A 24,442-nucleotide genomic window follows, 5' to 3' on the forward strand; every position below is an offset into this window, starting at 1 on the left:
ACATAAGCACTACAACACTGCAGCACCCCCAAGGAAAAAATGAAAAAATTAAATTTTGTTTGTGTTTATAAATAATAATAATGCTTACAACATTATATAAATGCAATACAACCTGTTAAAGGTTACAGCTTATGTTTCGACAATGATTGAATAGTTAATAATTGGAATTGTTCGATTAACGCTTTAGATTACGAAACAGATACACTATGATCTAACGCAGTGTCAGAATTATCATGTTATATCACATTCAACCGATCGCAGAGAGACTTGCCGATATTCGTTTGTGCTAAAGCGTTAATCATTGCACATAACTAGTGAATCAGACACTGCTCTTTGGGCAGTGTATGCTTGTGCATGTTATTCTTTATTGGTGTGTTCGTGGTGAGGGTGAACTATTTTTTGCAAATCTTATTTTATTCTGTTAAAATAACATATAATTATTTATTTATTATAGATACAGGGCTGAATTATGACGAGTCACTGTTAAAAATATGAAAAGAATTATTTTTTTTAATTATCGTTACACGAAACAAATGCACTGCGATCTAACACAGTGTGAGAATGATCACACCAATTGCAGCTAGACTCGCCGATATTCGTTTACGCTTGACACTGCTCATTTGGGCAGTGTATCGATGCTTGCGTTCGTGTATCGATGCACGTTATTTCTGTGAGATATGAAACTTTTATTATTGGTATTTGTAAGTGGTGAGGGTGAAATATTTTTAATAAAGCAAATTTTTAACGTGTAAATTTATTTATTAATAAATTGGTTACTGATTAGGAAAAAAATAATTTTTTAAAATTTTATTTTGTATATGCAGCACCCCTACTTAAAATTTTCACCGGCCGCCACTGGTAAGAATATTATTATCTAAGATCCTTGGAGTCAGGGACTCATTCAGGAAGGCTATACAACTCAAACCAGCTGTCATCCATACTCTTAATCTCATTCACACTAGATGCATTCACCACTTCAAGAGGCAAACTGTTCCACTCACTCATTGTTCTGTGAAAGAAAAATCTAGTTCTTACCCCTTTCTTAAACATCAACTAACTTAATTTCCATGGATGTCCCCATGTTCTCTCTCTCTCTCTCTCAAAACCTTCCATATAACAAAAAATTTCAGACTATATCCTACAATACCCATTCAGAAGTTTATAGATAGATATCTATTACATCATTCCTCTTTCTCCTATTAACCAGCATTTGTGGTCCACACTATCCTCAATCTAATTTCCATAATCTGGTCAAATGTACACAGAAACTAAAAATTTAGTTTGCGTGCAGATTTATATTTATCTCTTATATCTATAAAAGATAAATATCAGGAAGGTAGAAAAATGGTCTGGAGGCTATTGAAAAAATTAGATATGGAGGAAAGAGTATTGTAAAAAAAATTAGAGAAGATAAAGGTGACATGAAAACTAAAGATAAGGATATTCTTGATAGAGTAATTACTTTGAAAAACAATAAACAAGCAGTGAGAGAACAGTAATAGAAAATATTCAAGAGAGATGCAAACTACTTCTTCAACAGGAAATTGTTCCGCTCACTCACTCACTGCTCTATGAGAGAAAAATCTAGCTGCTCTCACACCTTTCTTAACCACACAAAGCTAACTCCCACAGATGTCCTCTTGTTCTCTCCCCCACTTCCACAAAACTAAAATTTCATTAATTGATACTCTCAATCTGTCCTTCCAAAATCCTAATACCAACTTTGTTACTCTTCTTTGCACTCCTTCCACAGCTTCTCTATCCCCTCTGAACAAAAATCTGCACACAGTAAGTCCAGGTGCAGTCATATCAATGTCATGTAAAGAGACAAAATGACTTCCTTTTCTTTACATGTCAAAGTTTGTTTCAATATTACAATTATCTTTGAGCTGTATTTGTAATTTTTGCAATGTGACTTTGAACTTCAGTTTCTTATCCACCATAATTCAAAATCCACAGTCTCATCAAATTCTTGCAGCATTATTCCACAAATAAAACACACCATTGGAAATCTCATCAATGATGTGATTTGAATTGAAGGCTTTTATGGAGATATCAAGTTTTGCAGTGGCTACATTGCATAATTCAGAGGGTATGGTAGATAGTCAAATTCCAGATTATTGGTGAAGAGCTCTCATAGTTTCCATCTTAGGGGAATAAAGCAGAATGTGAGAATTATAGATGAATTTTTCTACTAAGTATTCCTTTTTTCAGGAATATGCATACTTGAGAAGAGAGTAAGAAAAATTGTGTAAAAAAAACTTGGAGAACAAGCCAGTTTCAGGCAACTATTTGTCAAGATGAGATTTTCACTTTATGACAAATAGTTGAAAAATCATGGGAACATGACAAGGATCTCCACTTAAGTTTTGTAAATCTGAAAAAATATAGCTTTTCAAAATGCTACAATTATATGATGTAAACTAAACATTACATAGATCAATCCCTAGTCAATATTTAAGTTTTAAGTCAGCAGTTAGAATTGAAGGAAATAACAGGAAAATGGTATGATGTAAAATCAGGTGTAAACAAAGGATGCACATTATCTCCACTTATTCAACATCTATATGAATCACATTATGAAAGAAAATGGCATCAAACCTGATATTAAATTTGAAGATATCAAACTTAGTGCTTTGGTTTATGCAGATAATGATGTACTCCTAAACAATCTAATGCAAGTTTCTAAGATAATCTAACTAACCTGAATAACACATGTAACAAATTTGGCCTAAATCAACAATAAAATGAACAAAACTATGATAAGGGAAACGAACATAGTAACTGTAAATGAATTCTCAATGGAAAACTTACAGAATATTTCAGCTATTTAGGCACAGTTTTTAGTGAAGATAGCAATTTAAAATATGGAAATAGCCAACAGAATAAAAAAGCCACAATAGTGGGAAGCCAGCTGAATTATATAAAGTAAGAGAAAAATTAGCTAATACACTAAACTAACGGTATAGAAGTGCTCAAACCAGTTTTAAGTTATGGATCTCAGAGCTGGGTAGAAATAAAGCATTTCTTCAAAAATTTGAGAAAAATAACGGAAGGGTGAACAGATGCATAATATTAAAAAAATGAAGAAATTAGGAAGGAATTTGACATTGCTAGCATTCAAAAATGTGTGAACTGAGTTATTTTAAAGTGATATGGACAGTTAATCAAAATGGGAGAGGGCTATCAATTTTTTCTTTTTCTCGGAATGGCAAGAAGACAAGGATCTCATCATCATCATCATCAATTTCCTGCCATGTACCCTCAAGGGGTGTACAGGATATGACAGTACTACATGAAAAAATTACATCATTACTAACTTCCTATCTACAATTTTCCTCCAAAACAGTCTGTTACTTGTCAAGACTCCAACATTATCAGATCTTATATTTCTATCGTCTAAAGCACTTTGTACCGTATCAATCCACCTATATCTTGGTCTTCCTCTGGGTCGTTTTCCTGCCAACCTGGCAGAGAACACTTGTTTTGCTAATCTTTCCTCGCCCATTCTATTTAAGTGACCATACCACCTGAGATCAGCTCTGCTAACACATTCTTGGATGCTGACAATGTCAAGTTATTTCCTAATATCCTCATTTTTAATATGATATTGCCATTGATGCCATCTGTTCATGCCTCTAATCTTTCTCAGGACTCTCATATCTGTGGTCTCTAGTCTTTGGTCAAGTGTTTTACTTCTGACCCAGCTCTCAGATCCATAAGTTAAAACTGGTTTGAACACTATCTTGTATACAGCTAATTTAGTGTTCTGACTAATTTCTTTCTTATTCCATATGAATTTATTCAATTGACTTCCCACCATACCAGCTTTGCTGATTCTGTTGTCTATTTCTATATTTAATTTACCATCTTCAGTAAAAATCGTGCCTAAGTAACTGAAATGTTTTACTTTTTCCACAGGTTCTCCATTCACAACACAGTTGACATTTTCAATGATTCTGCCTATTTTCATTGTCTTTGTCTTTTTATTGCTGACCTTCATACCATATCTATTACAACAGCTATTCAATTTAGTCAGAGAATCTTGTAGACTTGTAGCGGATTTATTTAGAAGTATAACATCATCCGCATAAAGCAAAGAGCTGACATTAACATCTCCAATTTTGATATCAGGTTTAATACCACATTCCTTCATAATGTGATCCATATAGATAATGAATAACAGAGGGGATAATGTACATCCTTTTCTCACATCAGATTTAACATTAAACCATCTTCCTGTACTTCCTTCAATTCTAACTGCTGACTTACAACTCAAATAAAGACTAAGTATTGCTTGATATAATGCCCCATTGACACCACATAACTGCAGCGTATTGAATAGCTTCTCTCTTGGCACCTTGTCATATGCCTTTTCCAAATCGATAAAACATAAATACAGATCTTTGTTATATTCCCATGCTTTCTCGACTATTTGCCGTAAAGTGAAGATCTGATCCTGACAGCCTCTATTTGGCCTGAATCCAGCTTGTTCTTCACCAAGCTTTTCTTCCACAATTCTTCTCAACCGTTTCTCAAGTATACTGGCATAAATCTTGCCCAGAATACTCAATAGGGAAATACCTCTGTAATTCTCACATTCAGTTTTATTTCCCTTTTTATATATGGGTACTATGAGAGCTCTACTCCAATCATCGGGAATTCGTCCCTCTATCCAGGCTTTCTGAACTATGCAGTGCAGCCACTGTAAGACTCTTATACCACCATACTTCAGCATTTCTGGTCGAATATCATCTACTCCTGCTGCCTTTCCACATTTCAAGCCTTTGATGGCTTTTTCTTCTTCAAGTATGGATATGTATTCCTGACTGCATGCCTAGTCAGTGTTTTTTATCACTGTGCTGTCATCACTGCTTGTTTCATTTAGCAGTTTTTCAAAGTAATTACTCTATACTTCAAGGATATCTTTTTCTCCTGTTTTCATGTCACCTTTATCATCTCTAACTCCTTTTACAGCACTCTTTCCTCCATTCCTAAGCTTCTTCAACAACCTCCAGAATATTTTTCCACCTTCTTGATATTTATTTTCTATATTCTTGCCAAAGTCCTCCCATGACTTTTGTTTAGCTAGTTTTACACACTCTTTAGCTTTCTTACATTTGTCTCTGTATTCTGTAAGAGTAAAAGCTGACTTAGTTGCCAGGAACTTTTGATATGCTTTCTTCTTTTCCTTCTTTTGTTTAGCTAGTTTTACACACTGTTTAGCTTTCTTACATTTGTCTCTGTATTCTGTAAGAGTAAAAGCTGACTTAGTTGCCAGGAACTTTTGATATGCTTTCTTCTTTCCCTTCACTGCCTCTTTAACTTCCTGTGTCCACCAGGGAGTTCTGATTTTTTTATCCTTGCACACAACCTCACCACATGCCTCTCTGGCAGAATCAATCAATCAATGTTTTCTTCAGAGTTTGCCACTGAATCTCCAAGGTTTGATATTCCTGTTCTCAAACTCTTTCATTTTCTTTTCAATAATCTTTCTGTATTTTAGTCTACAGTTCACATTTGAGAGCTGCTCAACTTTTATTCGCTTTAAAACTTTCTTACATGTTATTCTTTTCAATATGAAATTCAATTTTATCCTGCTCAAGACTAAATAGTGATCACTTCCAATTTCAAATCCTCTGTACACTCTGGTGTCCTGCACCAGGGAGAAAACATCACTATCAACAATAACATAGTCAATGAGACTTTTCTTATTCCTTGCCTCTTCTCTCCATGTGAATTTGTGCACATTTTTATGTTGGAACATGGTGTTAGTAATAACCAGTCCATGTCCTGAGCAGAAATCCAACAAGTATTTGCCATTATTATTAGCTTTGCTCTTTTCTCCAAATTTTCCCAAAATATTTTTGTATGTCTCACAATCATTTCCTACTCTGCTATTTAGATCCCCAACAAGGACCAACTTTTCCTTTTTCATTGTGTCAGTTTCTTTTTCTAAAGCCTCAAAAAATTCCTCCACTTCTACCTTAGTAGAACCTTCTGTGGGACCATAGGCACAAATAAGTCTCATTGTCCAGTTCTCCATTCTCATATTTGCCCACATTACTCTACTTGAGACTGACTGCCATTCAAGAAGATTAGCCTCGTATTTTGTGTTGAATACTATGGCTACTCCTTCTTTTCCTTGATTGTCATTGCCTGAATATAACGTTTTGTATTTATTGCTCAGAAAGATCTCACCAGTTTTGGTCTTTTTTGTTTCAGTCACCCCTATTATGTCGATCTGGTACTTATCTAATTCCTCAGCTAGCTCCATTTCTTTGCCATTCAGGCTTCTTACGTTGATAGTACCGATCTTTAACTCTGGTGATGTTGAGTTGGGGTTTGTTTTCAGATTTGTTCCAGTAGCTGACTTTTCGCTGTTCGCCCTGGTTCCCTGGCGAAAACAACAGGGGCCTTGTTTAACTGGGCGACGCCCCAGCCGGCATGAAATTTTGTCATGTTGGACCAAGATCTAGACGGATTAATTCAGTCAGAAATGCCTTAGAAGACTGGAAATAATAAATATGACAATATTGGAGAGCTAATAAATAAAATATTAATTTTGAGGAAAACTGTTAAGATATTAGTATTAATGTAATAATGTACACTTAATAATGTAGTAGTGTCATAATATCCTATACACAGCTTGAGAGTGTCAGGAAATGGAGGACCACTACATGATTTTCTGTAACAAATCACTAATCTTTCTCCCTCGCTCCCAAAACAAAACTAAAATAAAATAGGCAGGTCATTAGCAAGAAATATGAAATGCTAAGAATCTAAGAGTATAGAAACTTAAAACTTAGATTCAGAACTTTGGGATTGGGGGGGGGGGTAATTAGGAACAACTTAAAAGGCTGCTGTGACAATTTAACACCATTTTTACAACAATATCAAATTACAGCAGTAAAATGTACATGACTGTTATTATCTTATATATGTATAATAATGGATAATATTAATTTATTATTTTCATATTAAATTACTATGAAGAATAAGAAGGCTAATTATATTTTAGAGAATTAAATGTTTATTATTACACCAAAAAGGAATCTACACTATCAAACATAATAGTCATCTGAGGAAAGAAAACTGCAATTAATGGTAACACAGGAAACAAATTTTAAATACAGATAAGGACACAACAGAACTTACCAACATGCTGTAATATTTCTGAATTAATACAGACACAATGCGAAGTAACCTGATGGAAATAGGAAAATATGGTTTATCAGCTGGAGCTATTGGTTGGCCAATTCCTTGCATACCTTGTCGATATTTAATATTTGGTGAAAAAAGTTTAATAACCAGAGGGCACATACGCTCCTTCAGAAGAAAACTAAATTCTGGATGCTGAAAAACAAAAGATATTAATAAACACAGTTTTATTTATGATGTATCATGTTCAATTTTATGGATAAAAAAAAGAAAAAAGAAAGAAAAAAGTAACATCATATATGTTTTGTAAATACTCTTAAATATTATGATCTATGTATAGAATGCCACACCTCTAAAGAGAAATATCCAAAGTCATAAAACTTAATCTTCAGTATTCATAGGAATAAAAAATATATAGTTAAAAAAATAAAAAAAATTATTATAAGCAAAAAATAAACATTTTTTTATTTTTTATATTTTATTTTTTTATATATATATTTTTTCTTTTATTTTTTACAACAGAAAGAAAATTTGAAACATTTATTTATAAAACTAGATTATTAAATGACACAAATATGCAATGGCTATATGAACAAAGAATTAACCAATAGTTAGATAAAATAAAACAAAATGAAGAAATAGAATGCCTTAATATAAAAATAATACTAAACGCAGCAGCAGCAAATGAAAGCTTAGGAAAGACCAAAAAATTCAATAAAAGGAAAACACTGAAGATATGGGATGATACAATCAAAGAAATAATCAAAATGAAAAAAGAAGCTTATCATAAATGGTTAAGCAGTAAAAGATTAGAAGATGAAATAGAATATAAAAGAATAAGAGCCATAGCTAAAAGAGAAGTGTCAGAAAAAGACAGAGAATCATGGAACAAATTTGTTTCTAATTTAGAACATGATTTATATAAAATAAGGCCCAATGTATATAAGATTTTGAAACACTTAAATACAGATATTAAAGAAAACATAAATTAATACCAAATTTCTATACAGAATTGTGGGCAGATAAATATTTTAAAAAAGATAAATGGCAAACATTTAATGAAAATGAAAAAGAAATAACTAAAGAAGAATTAGAAATCAGCCTGAAAGAAACAAGAAATGGAAAATCACCTGAAGAAGATAAGCTAAGTTCAGAACTATATAAATATGCAGGAACAAGGTACAAAGAAAGACTCCTATTATTTTTAAATAAAATCTATTCAACTGGTAACCCCCCCCAAAATAATGGAGAAAAGCAATTGTGATTCCTATCTTTAAAAAAGGTAATAGAGATGACCCTAAAAACTACAGAGTTATATAAGCATACTAAATTCCTATTACAAAATATATAGCAGAATTTTAAATAACAAACTAATAAAATATTCTGAAAACTTTATTTTAGAAGTACAGAATGGATTTAGAAAAGGACGATCATGTGTAGACCCAGCCTTTTACCTAAAATTAATAATAGAGAAAAGAAGAGAATACAATTTAGAAACACATATTACATTTATTGACTTGACAAAGTTAAAAGAATCATTTTATTTAACATATTAAAAGAAAGATAAATACCAAATAATATCCTAAAAGCTATCATAAGTATATATGAAAATAATTAAATACAAATAAGATTAAATCATGAGCTATTATATACGAGAGAGATAAACCAAGGAGTTTGACAGGGATGACCCCTCTCAGCAACTCTTTTTAATATTTACCTAAATGAAATAATAATAAAATGGAATAATAAAATAATGAAATAATAATAAAAGTTCTACCCTACATCAGTTCAGGTAAGGTAGAAATACATGGGGTGGAAATGTACATTTTGGATACATTTGGGTACAGACCATTTCAGTGAGTCTGGAAATGGAAAAGAGAAAGTCCTACAACAAGGCCAAACAGACAGTATATCTAATTACAGGTGGTAATGTGTTGTCTTTATACAAACAGTTGAATTCATTATTTTATTGAATACATTGTGGCCTAAGATTGTTGCAATAGTGCAATCTGGCTAACAGAATCAGATATTGTAACTGGGATTGAGTATAAAAGGTATAGTATTTTTAGGAATGACCTGGTAGTTCAGTTGCAGAGGACAATGAAATGCATTGCCAATTTACCCTGATGGGCACTAAACAAGTGATCATAAGTGACTTTAATTATGTAAACATTGGTTGGATAGAAGAGAAATCTCAAAAATGAAGCAGAATTTATTAAATTGTTGTAAGACAACTTTTTCAAGCTGCATGTGAAAGAAGGAACTCAAGGTCAAAGAGTGTTAGATTTGTTCATAGCATCAGAAAGGATCTCTGAAAAGAATATAATTATTTTACTGTCAGTTGGTGATAATGATCATGTTGTGTTTTTTTGGAAAGTATCTAATTATATTCATATTCCATTTAAAACAGGTTACATGCTAAACTGTAAAGATAGAAATTATGATCGACTTAGGAGAATGCTATCTTTGGTCCTGTGATATCAGTTACTGAATGGGAAAGATATCAACAATGCATAGGAATCTTTGAAAAAGTTCTTAAGTGAAGTTGTATCTAAATGTATCCCTAGAGTTTGAAGGTGGGAGTGAAATGGATATGCAACCTTACCCAGCAAGAGTTCGATAAGATCATGTAGAAGGAATATTGTGAGAATAAGAATAAGAGACATTATGAAATATATAACGTGTAGGCCAGAAAAGTAATGAGTATTGCACAGAATGCTAAAAGAGTATGAAAAGAAATTGGCTACCCAAGTTAAAGGCAATCCAAAATAATTTTATCATTATGCCACAAGTAAAAGAAAGGGCTCTTCTTCTTCTACTTTGAGGAAGATTCACTCACTTTAATCTTTCTTATAAGGCCTATTCAGCCAACTCTTCTTATTTTATGACCCTTATGCTATTAGAGTACTCGAGGGCCATGGGGTCTTTCCATTTCTGGCCTTACTATAATTCTACTCTATTCTACTATAATCTACTCTTTCCCCTTCAATATACCCTATTCCTCCTATGGGTTTAAATTTGGAAGAAGGCTAGTTCGGAAGCCTTAAGGTAGCAGCCCTACCACTGAACTATTCCATCGTCAGGCTAGTCACCTGACATGGAGAACATAATTCTGCTTTTAAGCTGACAGAAAAAGATAATCAGAATGAATCTAATCTATGGAAAACGACCCTGGAATGGAAAAGGCAAAACAAAAATGGAAATGACAAAATATAATACATATAGCAAACTGGAATGTAAGAGGAATAGCATATAAAGAAATATAGTTAGACCAAATATTAAATGAAAGAAATTTTAAAATAGTAGTAATCACTGAAACAAAAAAGAAATTAAAAGGAACCATGAGAACCAAAAATTTTAATGTGATATACAGTGGAGTTGACAGAGACCAAAGAGCACAAGCAGGAATCATGATTTGGATTCATAACTCCCTTTCAAAACAGTTAAAACATTATAAATTATGGAATGAAAGAATAATAGAAGCTAGAATAAAAATAGATAAAAGTTATTTAACAATAATTGGTTTATATGCCCCAGAAAAGGAAGAGAACAGAATAATATTGAATTTTATAATCAGCTACAAAATATATATAATAAAATAAATAAAAATGATTATGTAATTTTAGCAGGAGACTTAAATGCAAGAACTGGAAACACACGAAAATTAATAATAATATAGGATTATATGGAGAACATACTTTAAACAGGAATGGTAAAAAAATTGATTGACTATGTAGTTTATAATAACCTAAAAATAATGAATTATTTTTATAAACATACTTGGGCAGACATATATACAGCAAGAGGATGGAAATCAATATTAGATTATTTTATCTTAAATGAAAAGACATCAAAGTTTTTGTTAGATGTTAGAGTTCACAGAGGATATGAAATAAGCAGTGACCACTTCCTCGTTAAAATAAAATTAAGATTACCACCTAAATACAAGAACACAAGTAACACAAAAAGAAAATTTAAAACATTTGTTTATAAAACTAGACTATTAAATGACACAAATATACAATGGCTACATGAACAAAGAATTAACCAACATCTAGATAAAATAAAACAAAATGAAGAAATAGAATGCCTTAATATAAAAATAATACTAAATGCAGCAGCAAATGAAAGCTCAGGAAAGACCAAAAAAATCAATAAAAGGAAAAAATTGAAGATATGGGATGATACAATCAAAGAAATAATCAAAATGAAAAAAGAAGCCTAACATAAATGGTTAAGCAGTAAAAGATTAGAAGATGAAATAGAATATAAAAGAATAAGAGCCATAGCTAAAAGAGAAGTCAGAAAAAGACAGAGAATCATGGAACAAATTTGTTTTTAATTTAGAACATGATTTATATAAAATAAGACCCAATGTATATAAGATTTTGAAACACTTAAATGTAGATACTAGAGAAAACATAAAATTAAACACCGAATTGAAATTAGAGGAATTTCTAAATTTCTACACAGAATTCTGGACAGATAAATATTTTAAAAAAAGACAACTGGCAAACATTTAATGAAAATGAAAAGGAAATAAGAAATAATTGAAGAAGAATTAGAAAACAGCCTGAAAGAAACAAGAAACAGAAAATCACCTGGAGAAGATAAGCTAGGTTCAGAACTATATAAATATGCAGGAACAAGAAAGACTCCTATTATTTTTAAATAAAATTTATTCAACTGGTAACCCTCCAATAGAATGGAAAAAGGCAATTGTGGTGCCTATCTTTAAAAAAGGTAGTAGAAATGATCCTAAAAACTATAGAGGAATAAGTATATTAAATTCCTGTTACAAAATATATAGCAGAATTTTAAATAGCAAACTAATGAAATATTCCAAAATCTTTATGTTAGAAGTACAGAATGGATTTAGAAAAGGACGATCATGTATAGACTGTGTGCAGATTTGGTTTCCTGAGTTCTAAGGAGATAAAGAAGCTGTGGAAAAGGGGGAAAGAATACTTACAAAGATTATATTGGGATTACGGAATTTGGATCATGAGGGCAGTTTGCAACTATGTGGACTGTAGATTGTGGTTAACAGGAAAAAGAGGGATGATATGATAGAGGTCTACAAACCTCTGAATGGGCGTTATAGGATATTGTCTGATGAAATTTTTTGTCATACAGAAAGTTGGAAGAGAACATGGTGACATCCACAGAAGTTAAGTTTGTTTGTGATTAAGAAAAGATCTAACTTTTTCTCTCACAGAGCAGCGAGTAAATGGATGTGTGAATGAGTTTAAGGGAAAGTACAACAGCTGGTTTAAGTGATGGAGCAAACCTCGATGATTCCTTGACTCCTGTGGGTCTCAGATAATATAACATCATCTACATAAAGTAAAGAGCTAAGATTAACATTAACCTATCTACTAACACTCTAATTTTGAAACAAGTAGAAAGGCTAATGTTTTGGCAGAACATGTTAGTTTATTTAATGGTATTGATACACAACACGGAAAGATAAAGTAATGAATATTAATTAACTAATTAGCTGATGTTTCGCTAGTATTATATCCAGCATCTTCAGAGCACAAGAACAGTTTGTTACAGTACATGAAACAACAACAATTTTGTATAACAGTGGGACTAGTTTAAAAAAATTGTAACAAACACAAGGAACTAAAATCCTAATTGGCACTATCTATTGTTGGATAAAGAGAGAGAGAGAGAGAGAATAGATGGCAATGGCACCAATTAGGACTTTAGTTCCTTGTGTTGTTTGTTACAATTTTTTTAAACTACCCACTGTTATACCGAATTGTGGTTTTGTGTACTTTGACAACGTGTTGTGCGTGCTCTGAAGATATAATACCAGCAAAATATCAGCTAATAAGTTAATAAATATTAATTATTTTCATATCATTTGTGTTGTGAATCAATACCATTAAATAAACTAACATCTCCAATTCTGGTAACAAGTTTAATGCACTCTACTTCATAATGTGGTATATTATAAAGTAAAGATGAATAATGATGATGAATAATAGTGGAGATAACATGCACACTTGTTTCATACCTGATCTAATCAGCCAGCCATTTTCCTGTACTTCCTTCAGTTTTATCTGCTAACTTACAACTCAATATGTATTTCTTGATATAATGTCCATTTACACCACATAACTATAGTGTTTTGAACAGATTCTCTGTTGGCACCTTGTCATATGCTTTTTTCATAGTGAAGAATTTATGGAGACACAACACAAGTTTTAAAATAATTACTTCACTTAACATTATTATTACGGGCAACTCCAAGAAGTCCTCACACTCATCGAGGGAGACCCTAAACATTATGTCAAGAACTATTCAGCATTTGCACAGTATCAATCATACTTTGATTTGAACTCATTCACAGTCATGGTACCCACAACAGATTCTGGCAACCTATTGCACTCATTCACCACTCTACAAGTAAAAAACCTAGTTCTGACACCCTTACTAACTACCAACAACCACACCTCTTCTGAAAAATTTCCTCTGAATTAATTTTGTAAAAACCCTTCAGTAATTTGTATGTCTCAATCATATGACCCATTTTCCACCTATGAGGGTGGTTCTGAAAAGTTCTCGGCCTAACAATGAAAAAATGAATTTATAATTTCAAAATTATTTTTATTTTTCAACATAATCTCGCTTAAGACTAATATATTTATTCCAGCGATGCTCTGGCGCCATTATCACGTCCCTGTAGTGGTTCTCATTAAGATCTGCAAAATACCCCTCTACAGCTGCAATCACTTCTTGATTCAAAAAAAAATGCTGACCAGCGAGGAAGAGTTTTAGTATTGGGAAGAGATAGAAGTCAGAGGGAGCCAAATCTGGGGAATAGGGTGGATGTTCCAACAATTCATAGTGCAGATCCCTTAATTTTCCCATTGTCAAAACACCTTTGTGGGCTGGTGCATTGTCCTGAATGAAAGATGATTTTTTCCTTCTGCAAACTTGGTCTTTTCTTACGAATTTTTTCATCTAGTCTGGCTAAAAGATCAGAATAATATTCCCCGGTTATTGTTTTACCCTTTTCAAGATAATTAATAAACAAAATGCCTTTAGCATCCCAAAACACCGATGCCATGACCATTCCTGCTGATGGAACCAACTCGTCTTTGGCTGAACAACCGGCTTCTGTCCACTGTTTTGACTGCTGTTTGGATTCTGGTATGTAATGGTGAATCCACATCTCATCAATAGTAATAAATCAATGCACAAAATAAGTTTTATTCTTGTTAAAACGCTCCAAGAACTGTTCAGAGATTTCATGCGCGTGTGTTTTTGATCTGCTGTGAGCAAGTGCAGCACCCATCTTGCACAAAGCTTTTTCATTTGCAATTCTTCATGCAAAATATATCCTACACATTCTTTCGAAATGCCTATAGTCTCAGCAATTTCATGCACTTTGACTTGCCAGTCATCCAATACCAAATCGTGCACTTGATCAATGATTTCTGATGTTGTTACACTTTTTGGACGTCCTTCACATGGATCCTCTTCTAGGCTGGTACGGCCATGTTTAAACTCGGCAGCCCGTTTCTTAATTGACGAAAATGAAGCAGAAGAGTGTCCATAAACTTTTATGAACTTCGAATGAATTTCTTCTGGTATTAAACCTTCTTTTACAAAGAATTTTATAACCACACGATACTCAATTTTATCCATTTCAAGGGATACAGACAACACTTTTGCTTCAGACAGCTATATAAAAAACTACTTGATAGAATGACTTGCAATTTCGCATGAATGCTTATTATAGCTGAACCAACTAAGAAAAAAAAATCTTGCCGATAGTGTTGCCATCTATGGTCAAGGCCAAGAACTCAGACCACCATCGTATCAGCCAGTTTCTGTAATGCACAAAACTTCAACCTGTTCTCATAAGGTTCATTTCATAGACCTGCAATTACAATTACCATCTTGGTCTCTCTCTGGATCCTCTACCAACCTCCCTCATCACCAAGAAACCCTGGCACCCAGATCTGTGTGCAATAGTTAAGATTGAGTCTTATCAAGGCTCAATAAAGAGGAACAATAACCTGCTTGTCTCTGCTCATCAGAGTATTCTTCAGGCAACCTAACGAAGTGATCTCATGAGCTGCTTTAGCCACTTTTGCTATGTGCCCCCCTCCCAAACTTTAACTCCCTATCCACTAATACTTGCGAGTCTCTGGCTTCATCAGTTTCCTGGAGTACGGTTCCACCAATACTGCTGATAATCTTTTCACCCCAAAATGCATAACCTTACACTTTGCCACATTAAACTGACATACATTCTTCTTAGCCCAGTCTGTCAATCTATCCAAATCATCCTGCAAATATTTTGACATCATGTGTATTAACTATTGCTCTACCCAACTTTGCATCATCAGCACATAACTGAACAGTTCCTCTCAGATCCTTTCCTATATCATTAATGAGCAAATTAAATAGCAGTGGTACAAGAACAGAACCCTGTGGTACACTGCATCACAGGCTTTCTTTTGGACTCTACTGCTAAATAAACTACTCTCTGATATCTCTCCATCAACCACCCTCCTATCCATCTCACCAACACTATATCCATCCTCATGTGCTTTCTTTCTTTCTTTCTTTTGGACTCTACTGCTGAATAAACTACTCTCTGATATCTCTCCATCAACCACCCTCCTATCCATCTCACCAACACTATATCCATCCTCATGTGTTGCAGTTGACTGATTAGAATTCCATGTGGTATCCTGTCAAAGGCCTTTGCAAAGTCCAGCAGTATCACTGTAAACCTATTACCCTTATCCAATTCAGCTGTCACTGCATTATAAAACGTGAGCAAGTATCTGAGGCATAATTTACCCTTCACAAAACCATGCTCCCCCCCCATACGTATCCCTTACCCTCTATCCAATTCCTGTATTTTGCTCTTGACCAACTTCTCCAATACTTTGACAATGACTCCTGATATGCTGATCAGTCGGTAATTTGCTACAACAGACTTGGAGCCTCCTTTATGAAATGGAATTATTTTCCTCTCTTTCCACCCCCCTTGGGACTAACCCAGAGCTGAGACTTAGATTAAACAATATGGTCAAGGGCACTGACAATTCTCTCACCATTTCACGTAAAACTCAAGCTGCTATACCATCCAATCCCACAGCTGTATTCAAGGTTCTGTAATATGCTAAGCATCTCCAGTTCATTTACCTCAGTTCCAATATAAGCCTTGGGCTCTCTCACATTCCTGCAATATCACCACCTGGATGATATACTCTTGCAAAGTGTTCGCTGAGTAATTCTACTATTTCAATTGATTCAAATACCTTCCTACCATCAGCATTCCTTAAAATCATTCTGCGGTATACATTTTTTCTTTTACTTGCAGCATATCATATTGAAAAACCTGTTTGGGATTCTCTTTATTCTGCATTGCTAACTTCCTTTCATAATCTGCTTTTGCCTTTCTTACCGCACTAATTACCCTTCTGGCCTGTGTCTTGTACTGTTCATTTGCTTGCAGGTCACCTTTCTCTTTAAATTCCCTCCATAATTGTTTCTTTTTTTACAGCTCCAGCTTGATGGTGTTATTCATCCATTTAATTCCCACTTGATTTACTCTCCTGACTCTAGGTATGCAGTCAGCCACTGCCTCCCTCAAACACTCCTTTACCACTTCCTATGCACTATCAACATCTAGTCCTTGCAGTTTTACATGCCATGGCACCAATCCAAGTAGTCTCCTAAGCTTGTCATACTTACCAGTTTGGTAATTCAACATATATCCTGTCTTAACTGAAAATTCCGCACATTTAGCAACCTCCCAGGTCAAGACCATATGATCACTCACCAATTAGTGGTAACGTGGTCATATTCATTATAGACAAACTCTCAGATGCAATTACTAGATCAAGCACTCTCGAACCCCTAGCATACTCCATTACATGCTATCTCAGATAATTATCTCTTAGCAACTGCATAAAATCCATTTCCACGCTCCCATGTGTCCTCTCCTCCTTCCAATCAATGTTACCATAGTTGAAATCCCCCATAATAATTACCTGTCCTCTATTCATTGAATCTATTTGCCAATGCATACTATCTCCATCATGTTTTCCATCCCCTGTCTATAGCAGCATCCAGTTGTATGTTTTGTTTTGCAGGCCTCAATTGCAACCAGGTAGCCTCAAATGTGCTATTATTACTATCCTGCAGTTGAACTTCTACTCTCCTTGGTTGCAGTTCATTAGCTATCATAAATAACACTCCTCTCCCCAACTACTACATATATGAAATATTTATGAAATATTTACTACATATATGAAAATATTGCTATCAACAATAATATAGTCAGTGAGACTTGAGTCATTTCTTCAGTAGAATATGAAATTCTATCATAATCTATGTGTTAAGCTTATGTGCTTGGAGAAACTAATGTTAGAGGCTTAATGGAGTGAAACAGCACTGAGAAACGATTAAAATTATATTTAATTTTTCCGATACTTCTCTGTCACTGAGACATTATCAGGAGTACAATATGAGACTTGTAACACACACACATACACAAACAAACAACTCAAAAACAAAAGACTAAAGTCCTAACTAGGTGGGGCACCCTCTTTTGACGGTCTATGATGTAAACTGGGATCTTGAAGTATTAGTGTTTCCTATATTTCGGGAAGTTTAATACAACCATGTTTATTCAAATTCAACTGATTTCTGAGAGCAGCTGCAATTTCTGAAAACATTCTTTCTCTTCTAAATTTACTGTAATGGAGTATAGTAGTCTTTTTCCAGCTGATTCTATGAGCTGTATCAAAAGCATGATCTGCAAGATGTGTTTTTTTTGTGTTCTTTGCAGATGTTGGCTTATCTTCCTGTCTACTCATAGTAGGCCAACATGCAGGAACAGGGAACTCTATATACTCAGGAACAGAGAGAGCATAAATTTGATCTTTAGTTGAGTGTACAAAGGTTTGAGCGTTCAGGTGGGGCTTAAAAGCCATGTGGATGTTGTATTTATTTAATATTTTGACTTCTTTTTTTTTTTTTTTTTTTTTATTATTATTCCAGTCATTGGTTCTCCACATTCCATAAAAGGTTACATGGAGGTCTCTTTCCAGTTATCTAGTTTAGACATTTAAACCAAGTGGATTGGAAAACTGGACTAAAAATAAAATAGAAGTAAAAACTGGAAATTACAGATATGAGAGTTTTAAGGAAAACTTGGGGGGGAGGGGATTGACATGTAGCACTAGTAGATACTTATATTAAAAGCAAAGCAATCAGAAATAATTATAATATTAATATTCCAAAAATATGTAATTGGAGCTATCTAAGATGCATAGTCACTTAAATAGAATTAGAAATATAAAGATTAGCAAAAAAAAATCAGACAAGATATCAAGTAGGAGTGATGTAATTAGGAATCCTAAGAAATCTAAAATCTGATCATATAACAAACCTGACAAAGCAAGTTGCTGTTCAGAAACTAGTCATAAAATCTTATTGGACTATTATATCTGGTATATCCACTGAGGATACACCAAAATACATTGATGATGATGATTCCCTCAAATCATTTCTATAATTATTTTAGGGAGGAAAATGGCTGATGTTGTTGCTTAGGATCATATCAAAGCTAAGTCTATGAGGCAAACAGAATTTTCTGGTAATTGCATGCGTTTTAGAGTCAGGCTGGCTGTTTGTTAAATGTCACTTTTGTATGAGACCAGTTAGCTAATCTTTATTTGAAAAGGCAGCATGAGAAATGTTCCATACATCCCAGAAGAGACTTAACCACTTCTTTCCAAAGACATCAATGTGCTTCTGAATTGGCATGTAGGCATGGAGGAAAAGAATATATATGATTTGCTCCTAGATGGTTACACTACAGAAAAGTGAAGAACATCTAAAAAAAGGGTATATCTAATAGAGAGAGAGAGAAAGAGATGAGTTGTTCTACTCAGGATATATCACAACAATATAATGAATCCTGGGTGGAAAGAGTAGGTTGCAAATTATTTTTGAAGCCTGCTTGGCTGAGGAGAGGAGAGGAGCATATCTACTCTTCAACCAACAAGCTGCAAGTTGCAGTTGGAATCCAAATGCAGTGAATACTCATTAATATCATTAGGTAGAAGATGATTTCCATCAGTGGAGAACCCTCCCCCCCATCCTACAGGGAGGCATGCATGTAATTGCAGTAAGTGAAGTGGCTTAAAAAGTTTTGTGTGGTCTACTGAGGGCAAGATTGCCAGACATACTTTATTTCAAAGGACAATCCTTTATTTTAGTCAAACTATTTTTGTCCTTTACTCAAACATGAAAGGATGCAATTTGTCCTTTATTTTCATTTTTTTTTTTTTTAAATGTCTGAGCCTCGTAATGGCAATGGTGGATTTACATACAGGAGTATGGAAAATCCTTCAAATTAATGAAACTTCAACAGAGGTCCCTATAATTAAAGAATTATTTTATTTTCTAAATGCAAGCAATCAAAATAATTTGCAAAGCAATAAAAGAGCTTGAAAAGAATGAAACAGGTGCCAGTGATATGTTTTATATAAGGAATCTAAAAAAAAGTCACTGAAGTGTCTTGATCCAGATTTTTTTGGATATCAAGTTCATCACCATTTTCAAAAATTAGACCTTGCAGTTAAAAGCAGAGTAATACATGATTTCAAAGCATTTTATAATGCTGCATTGAAATATTTAGGAAAGAAATTTAATTTTAATAAAAATACCAATTTTTTGAAACTCAGCAAATTAAGCTTTAAAAATGGTTGCTTTAATTATAACTCATTAATTGAAGTAGCAGAATATTTTAAAAACACAAAAGTTGGATATGAATGATTTATTTGATGAGGTTTCAGTACTAAAAACAAATTATGAAACTGTGTTAATCACTGAAAAATTTTAAATTTAAAACTTGTTTGGGTACTTCAAGTAATTGGCATTTAATTTTCAAAAGTGTTGATTTTAAGCTTTCAAATATTTTCAAGGTCATTTAGTATGTATTTTCAGTGATGGAGACTGGCAAATTCAGAAAGGATTTTTAGTGTAATGAACTTAAAGTGGAGAGATGAGCGAAATAGACGTTCAGTTTCACTCATAAAAAGTGAACTAATGACCTACATCAATTTTAAAGATAACTGTAGATTTTTCTGAGAAAATTCAAAGTGATGCCAAAGTTTTAAGGCTGCTTGATGTAGTACAAAATATGTTCAGCGTAAATGATTTCTAGCTATTTAACCAGTAAATTTTTTTTTCCCCACCCACCTAAAATTACTTTACCTTGATGTCAATTAATGATGTACTAAACCCCTCGTTTATATAATGAATAATCTAAACTTTGATCATTAAAATATTTAGATCAATTCATGCTTTTTATATCATCCATATTGTCCATTATCCTTACACATCAATCCATATCCTTCTCCATAGAAAGCCAGAGTTCTGTAAATAAACGGGAGGCTATATTTCTATATTGTATATCTTATTTTATATCTTAACGTATTGTTTAATGTAGCTCTTTCGTTCCTTTCAGTATATCATATATATCTTATGTTTTTACCTTTTCTTTCATCTATTCTTCCTTATATTTTCTGCTGTCTCTATCAATTATCTTAATCCCTTTCTAAATTATCCCTGCCTTGACATTCTCTATTCTTTATTTACTTTACCATTATTTTACCTTTCTATACCATTATTTCTATATACTCTAATTCTTACTTTAAGCTCTCTACACCTTTATCTAAGTTACCACACGTTGCATTTTAGCTACTACAGGACATCTAAAGTCTAATACCTTGGGAACCTTGGAAAATTTATTTATATTTAAAGACTGCACCACCTAGGTCCCCTTTTCTGGCCTTAAATAAAATTAAGATCACCTGCAGCATCTCTCTAATTCTATCTCTCAAGCTTTACTGTCAGTCATGGCTACTCTAATTTAACTTTGCACACAGGTTCGCATATTTCCTTTTTTGGAAAAACAGTGCATTGGAATCAGGATCAGTGAATACACATTCTTTATTATACTAAACACATTTTTATTTAATCTAGGACACATTAACACATTAATACAGTTTCTTGATTGAATTGATACTACAAAAATTTTAAAGCTAAGAATTATAATCTCATGCAATAAATTTTACACATTAAGATTCACAGCAATACTATCAAATGCCAATCTGTAACCTCGTTCATTCTGCTGCTAAATATATTCTCATCAGATATACACATATTAAAATGCACAGCAATACTAACACTTATCAATCCATAATCCTAATCATTATGCCTTTTAAGAATTTAAATCTCATACATAGTACATACATAATGAACATGCAGCAATGCTATCTTTCATGCAATATATTTACACATAAAAATACACAGCAATATTATCAATTGTCAGTCTGTAACCTCGTTCATTCTGCTGCTAAGTATTAAAATCTCATCCAATATACACTCATTAAAATGCACAGTAATACTATCATTTGCCAATCTATAATCTTATTCATTCTGCTGTTAAGGATCAAAATCTCATACATAGTACATACATAAATGAACATGCAGCAAATCTATCTTATTCCAATCTATGGTTTCATTCATCCTGCTGCAAAGAATTAATATCTCATATCTAATTTATATCATCTGCTCTTTAGCCTCCTAGTCCAGGACAAACCATTACAATTTAACCTTTTTATAAATGTCCCGCCGAATATACGTACTTCAATCAACAAATATACTATATCTAATACATTACCAGCATTTTCTTAACCTCATAGTCCGGAACATACAAACATAATATAACTTTATAAACATCTGGCTGATATATAAATACTTCAAGGAAGTACTCACTGTTGAACTGGCTCTACCATCTCTTATCTGGTTCTGCAGGCTTCTTATCTTTCTGGGCCTCATCATTCGTGCTGGTTTCCTTCAGTCTGGTTCCGTCGCGTTGTAGAAGATTTTCAGGGGATCGGATCATGTCGTACTGCTTTTCCGTCCTGGGCCATGTACACTCGTGCAGACTTCTTTCTTTTAGCGCCGTCACACTTCCAAGAATTCCCGGAGCTTGAAGCATATTACGGTGGACTTCTCTATAGACGATTCCTTACTTTTCTTCAGATGTCGAACAGACCCGCGATGCTGGATTCCGAGACACTACAAGAGGAGACTGCATTTTTGCGTACCTGCTTCCTTCTTCCTATGCGTACCGGCATATAGCCGCTGCACCGCTGCATACTGCCTTTACCTGCTACATCTTTGATCTCTTGCCTCTGGATACCTGGATAAAAAAGCCCCTCGGATACTTCTGAGTCCTGTCTTATACTCCCTCTCTTCCCGTCCCTGGAATAAGGTTTGAGAACCCCTAGCATTCCCGCGCACTTTTGTTACCCCCAGAACATGCAAAAACAATACGCGGGAGAGCCTTTAGTTGTTTGCCGCCTGTGGTTGCACTGTCCTTGGGACATGCATTAAATTAAGCTTTGAACAATTGAAGACACTTTACAATTTCCAAATGAGGCTTCTAAATTTTCTTTCAACTCAGAACCACTAAATTTACAGGCCGCTTTCGAAGGCATTGGCCTTGAAATACACAGCTTAACATTCCATTTTATTACATACTTGTATGGTATTTTGATTCACTCACAAAAATTTATAACTACTGTTAATATAAACCTTATATATAAAACAAAAATTCCACAATCAGCGTAAAAATCAATTTCTTTCTATATACAATGTTTGTGACCTCTTGTAAAATTCGATCTAAAGTTAAGAAAATTATTCTTACTGCATCGAAGTTTTACAGTTCATCATCATCATCAATTTCTTGATATGTATCTCCCAAGGAGTGTTTAGATTACTATGACAGCACTAGATGATTAAGTTCACATTATCATTAATCTCCTATCCACAATTTTCCTCCAAATTAGTCTATTACTTGTGAGCACTCCAATATTGTCATATCTAACATTTCGTGCTTCTAATCAATTCACCTAGACCTTGGTCTTCCTCTGGGCCTGTTTCCTGCCATCTTAGCATAACCTTATCTATTTAACGCCATCTATTTAAGTGGCCATATCACCTTAGATTAGCTCTGCTTACATATTCTTGAATGCTAATAGTGTCCTTCCTTGCTAATATCTTCATTTTTAATATGATTCTACGTTCTACCATTGATACTCCGGTTCACTCCTTAATTTTTCTCAGAACCCTCATATATGTGGTCTTTGTCTTTGATCAGGTGCTTTATTTCTAAACCAAATCTCAAATCCATAACTTCAAACTGGTTTCAACACTGTCTTATATTCTGCAAGTTTAATGTTTTGACTAATTTCTCCCATATTCCATATAAATTTATTTAAATTGGATCCCTACAATACCAGTTTTACTTATTCTGCTGTCTCTTTCTAAATAGCTGAAATATTTCAATTGTTCTATAGACTCTCAATTCAGAATGCAGCTGAATTTCTCCGTGTTCCAGCCTATTTTTATGGTTTCAGTTTTTTTATTGCTGATTATTATTATTATTTGACACCTCCAGGGAGTCCAAAGACTCATCGAGGAAGGGCACCTGCTTTACAACTCTGTCTCCACCACTCAATCCACCAACTGACTGCAACTACACCAACGCCATCTTCTGCTGACCACCACCACTAGTGTTTCCACAGACAATCACAAACATCCATGCTCACGGCAGGATTCGAACCTACAGCCTTTTGGCTGGAGAGTGGATATGTTAACCACTCAGCCAACAGCTGTTATTCAATTTAGTTAGTTAATCCTGGAGATTTGCACTGGATGCATTTAGGAGTACAACATCACCTGCATAAAGCAAAGAGCTGAGTTTGATATCTCCAATTCTAATATCAGGTTTAATGCCACTTTCCAAGTATGTTTGCATAAATCTTACCTGGAACACTTAGCAGAAAACTTCCTCTGCAATTCTCACATTCAGCTTTATTCCCTTTTTTTTTTTTTTTATACATGGCACTATGAGAACTCCACTCCAATCATTCGTAATTTGAACTTCTGTCCAGGCACTCTGAATTATGCAGTGTAGCCACTGTAAAACTTTTATACCTCCATATTTAAGCATTTCTGGTTGAATATCATTTACTTCAGCTGCCTTTCCAAATTTCAGTTTTTGATGGCTCTTTGAATACTTTTTGAAAATTTTCTAGTATGGTTCTGTCACTGCTTGGTTTGTTTAATAGTCAATCAAAATAATTATTCCAGATAGTTAGGACATCCTTATCTTCAGTTTTCATGCCACCTTTATCATCTTTGATTCCTTGTCATATTC

At 33.7% G+C, this 24,442-nt stretch overlaps 1 protein-coding gene across 1 annotated transcript in view; it reads right to left on the reverse strand.

Annotated features, from left to right (window-relative positions):
• The window catches only part of mon2 (Mon2 homolog, regulator of endosome-to-Golgi trafficking), a 749,535-nt gene that overhangs the window by 516,442 nt on the left and 208,651 nt on the right, over positions 1-24,442 (reverse strand). The window contains exon 9 of the mRNA XM_090397718.1: positions 7,159-7,356. Within this exon, the coding sequence (XP_090253844.1) occupies positions 7,159-7,356 (198 nt within the window). The remainder of the gene's footprint in view (positions 1-7,158; positions 7,357-24,442) is intronic.

The sequence above is a fragment of the Typopeltis vanoorti genome, chromosome 1 (genome assembly GCF_054136105.1).
Source record: "Typopeltis vanoorti isolate ZY-2024b chromosome 1, IOZ_Tvanoo_1.0, whole genome shotgun sequence".
Taxonomy (NCBI): domain Eukaryota; kingdom Metazoa; phylum Arthropoda; class Arachnida; order Uropygi; family Thelyphonidae; genus Typopeltis; species Typopeltis vanoorti.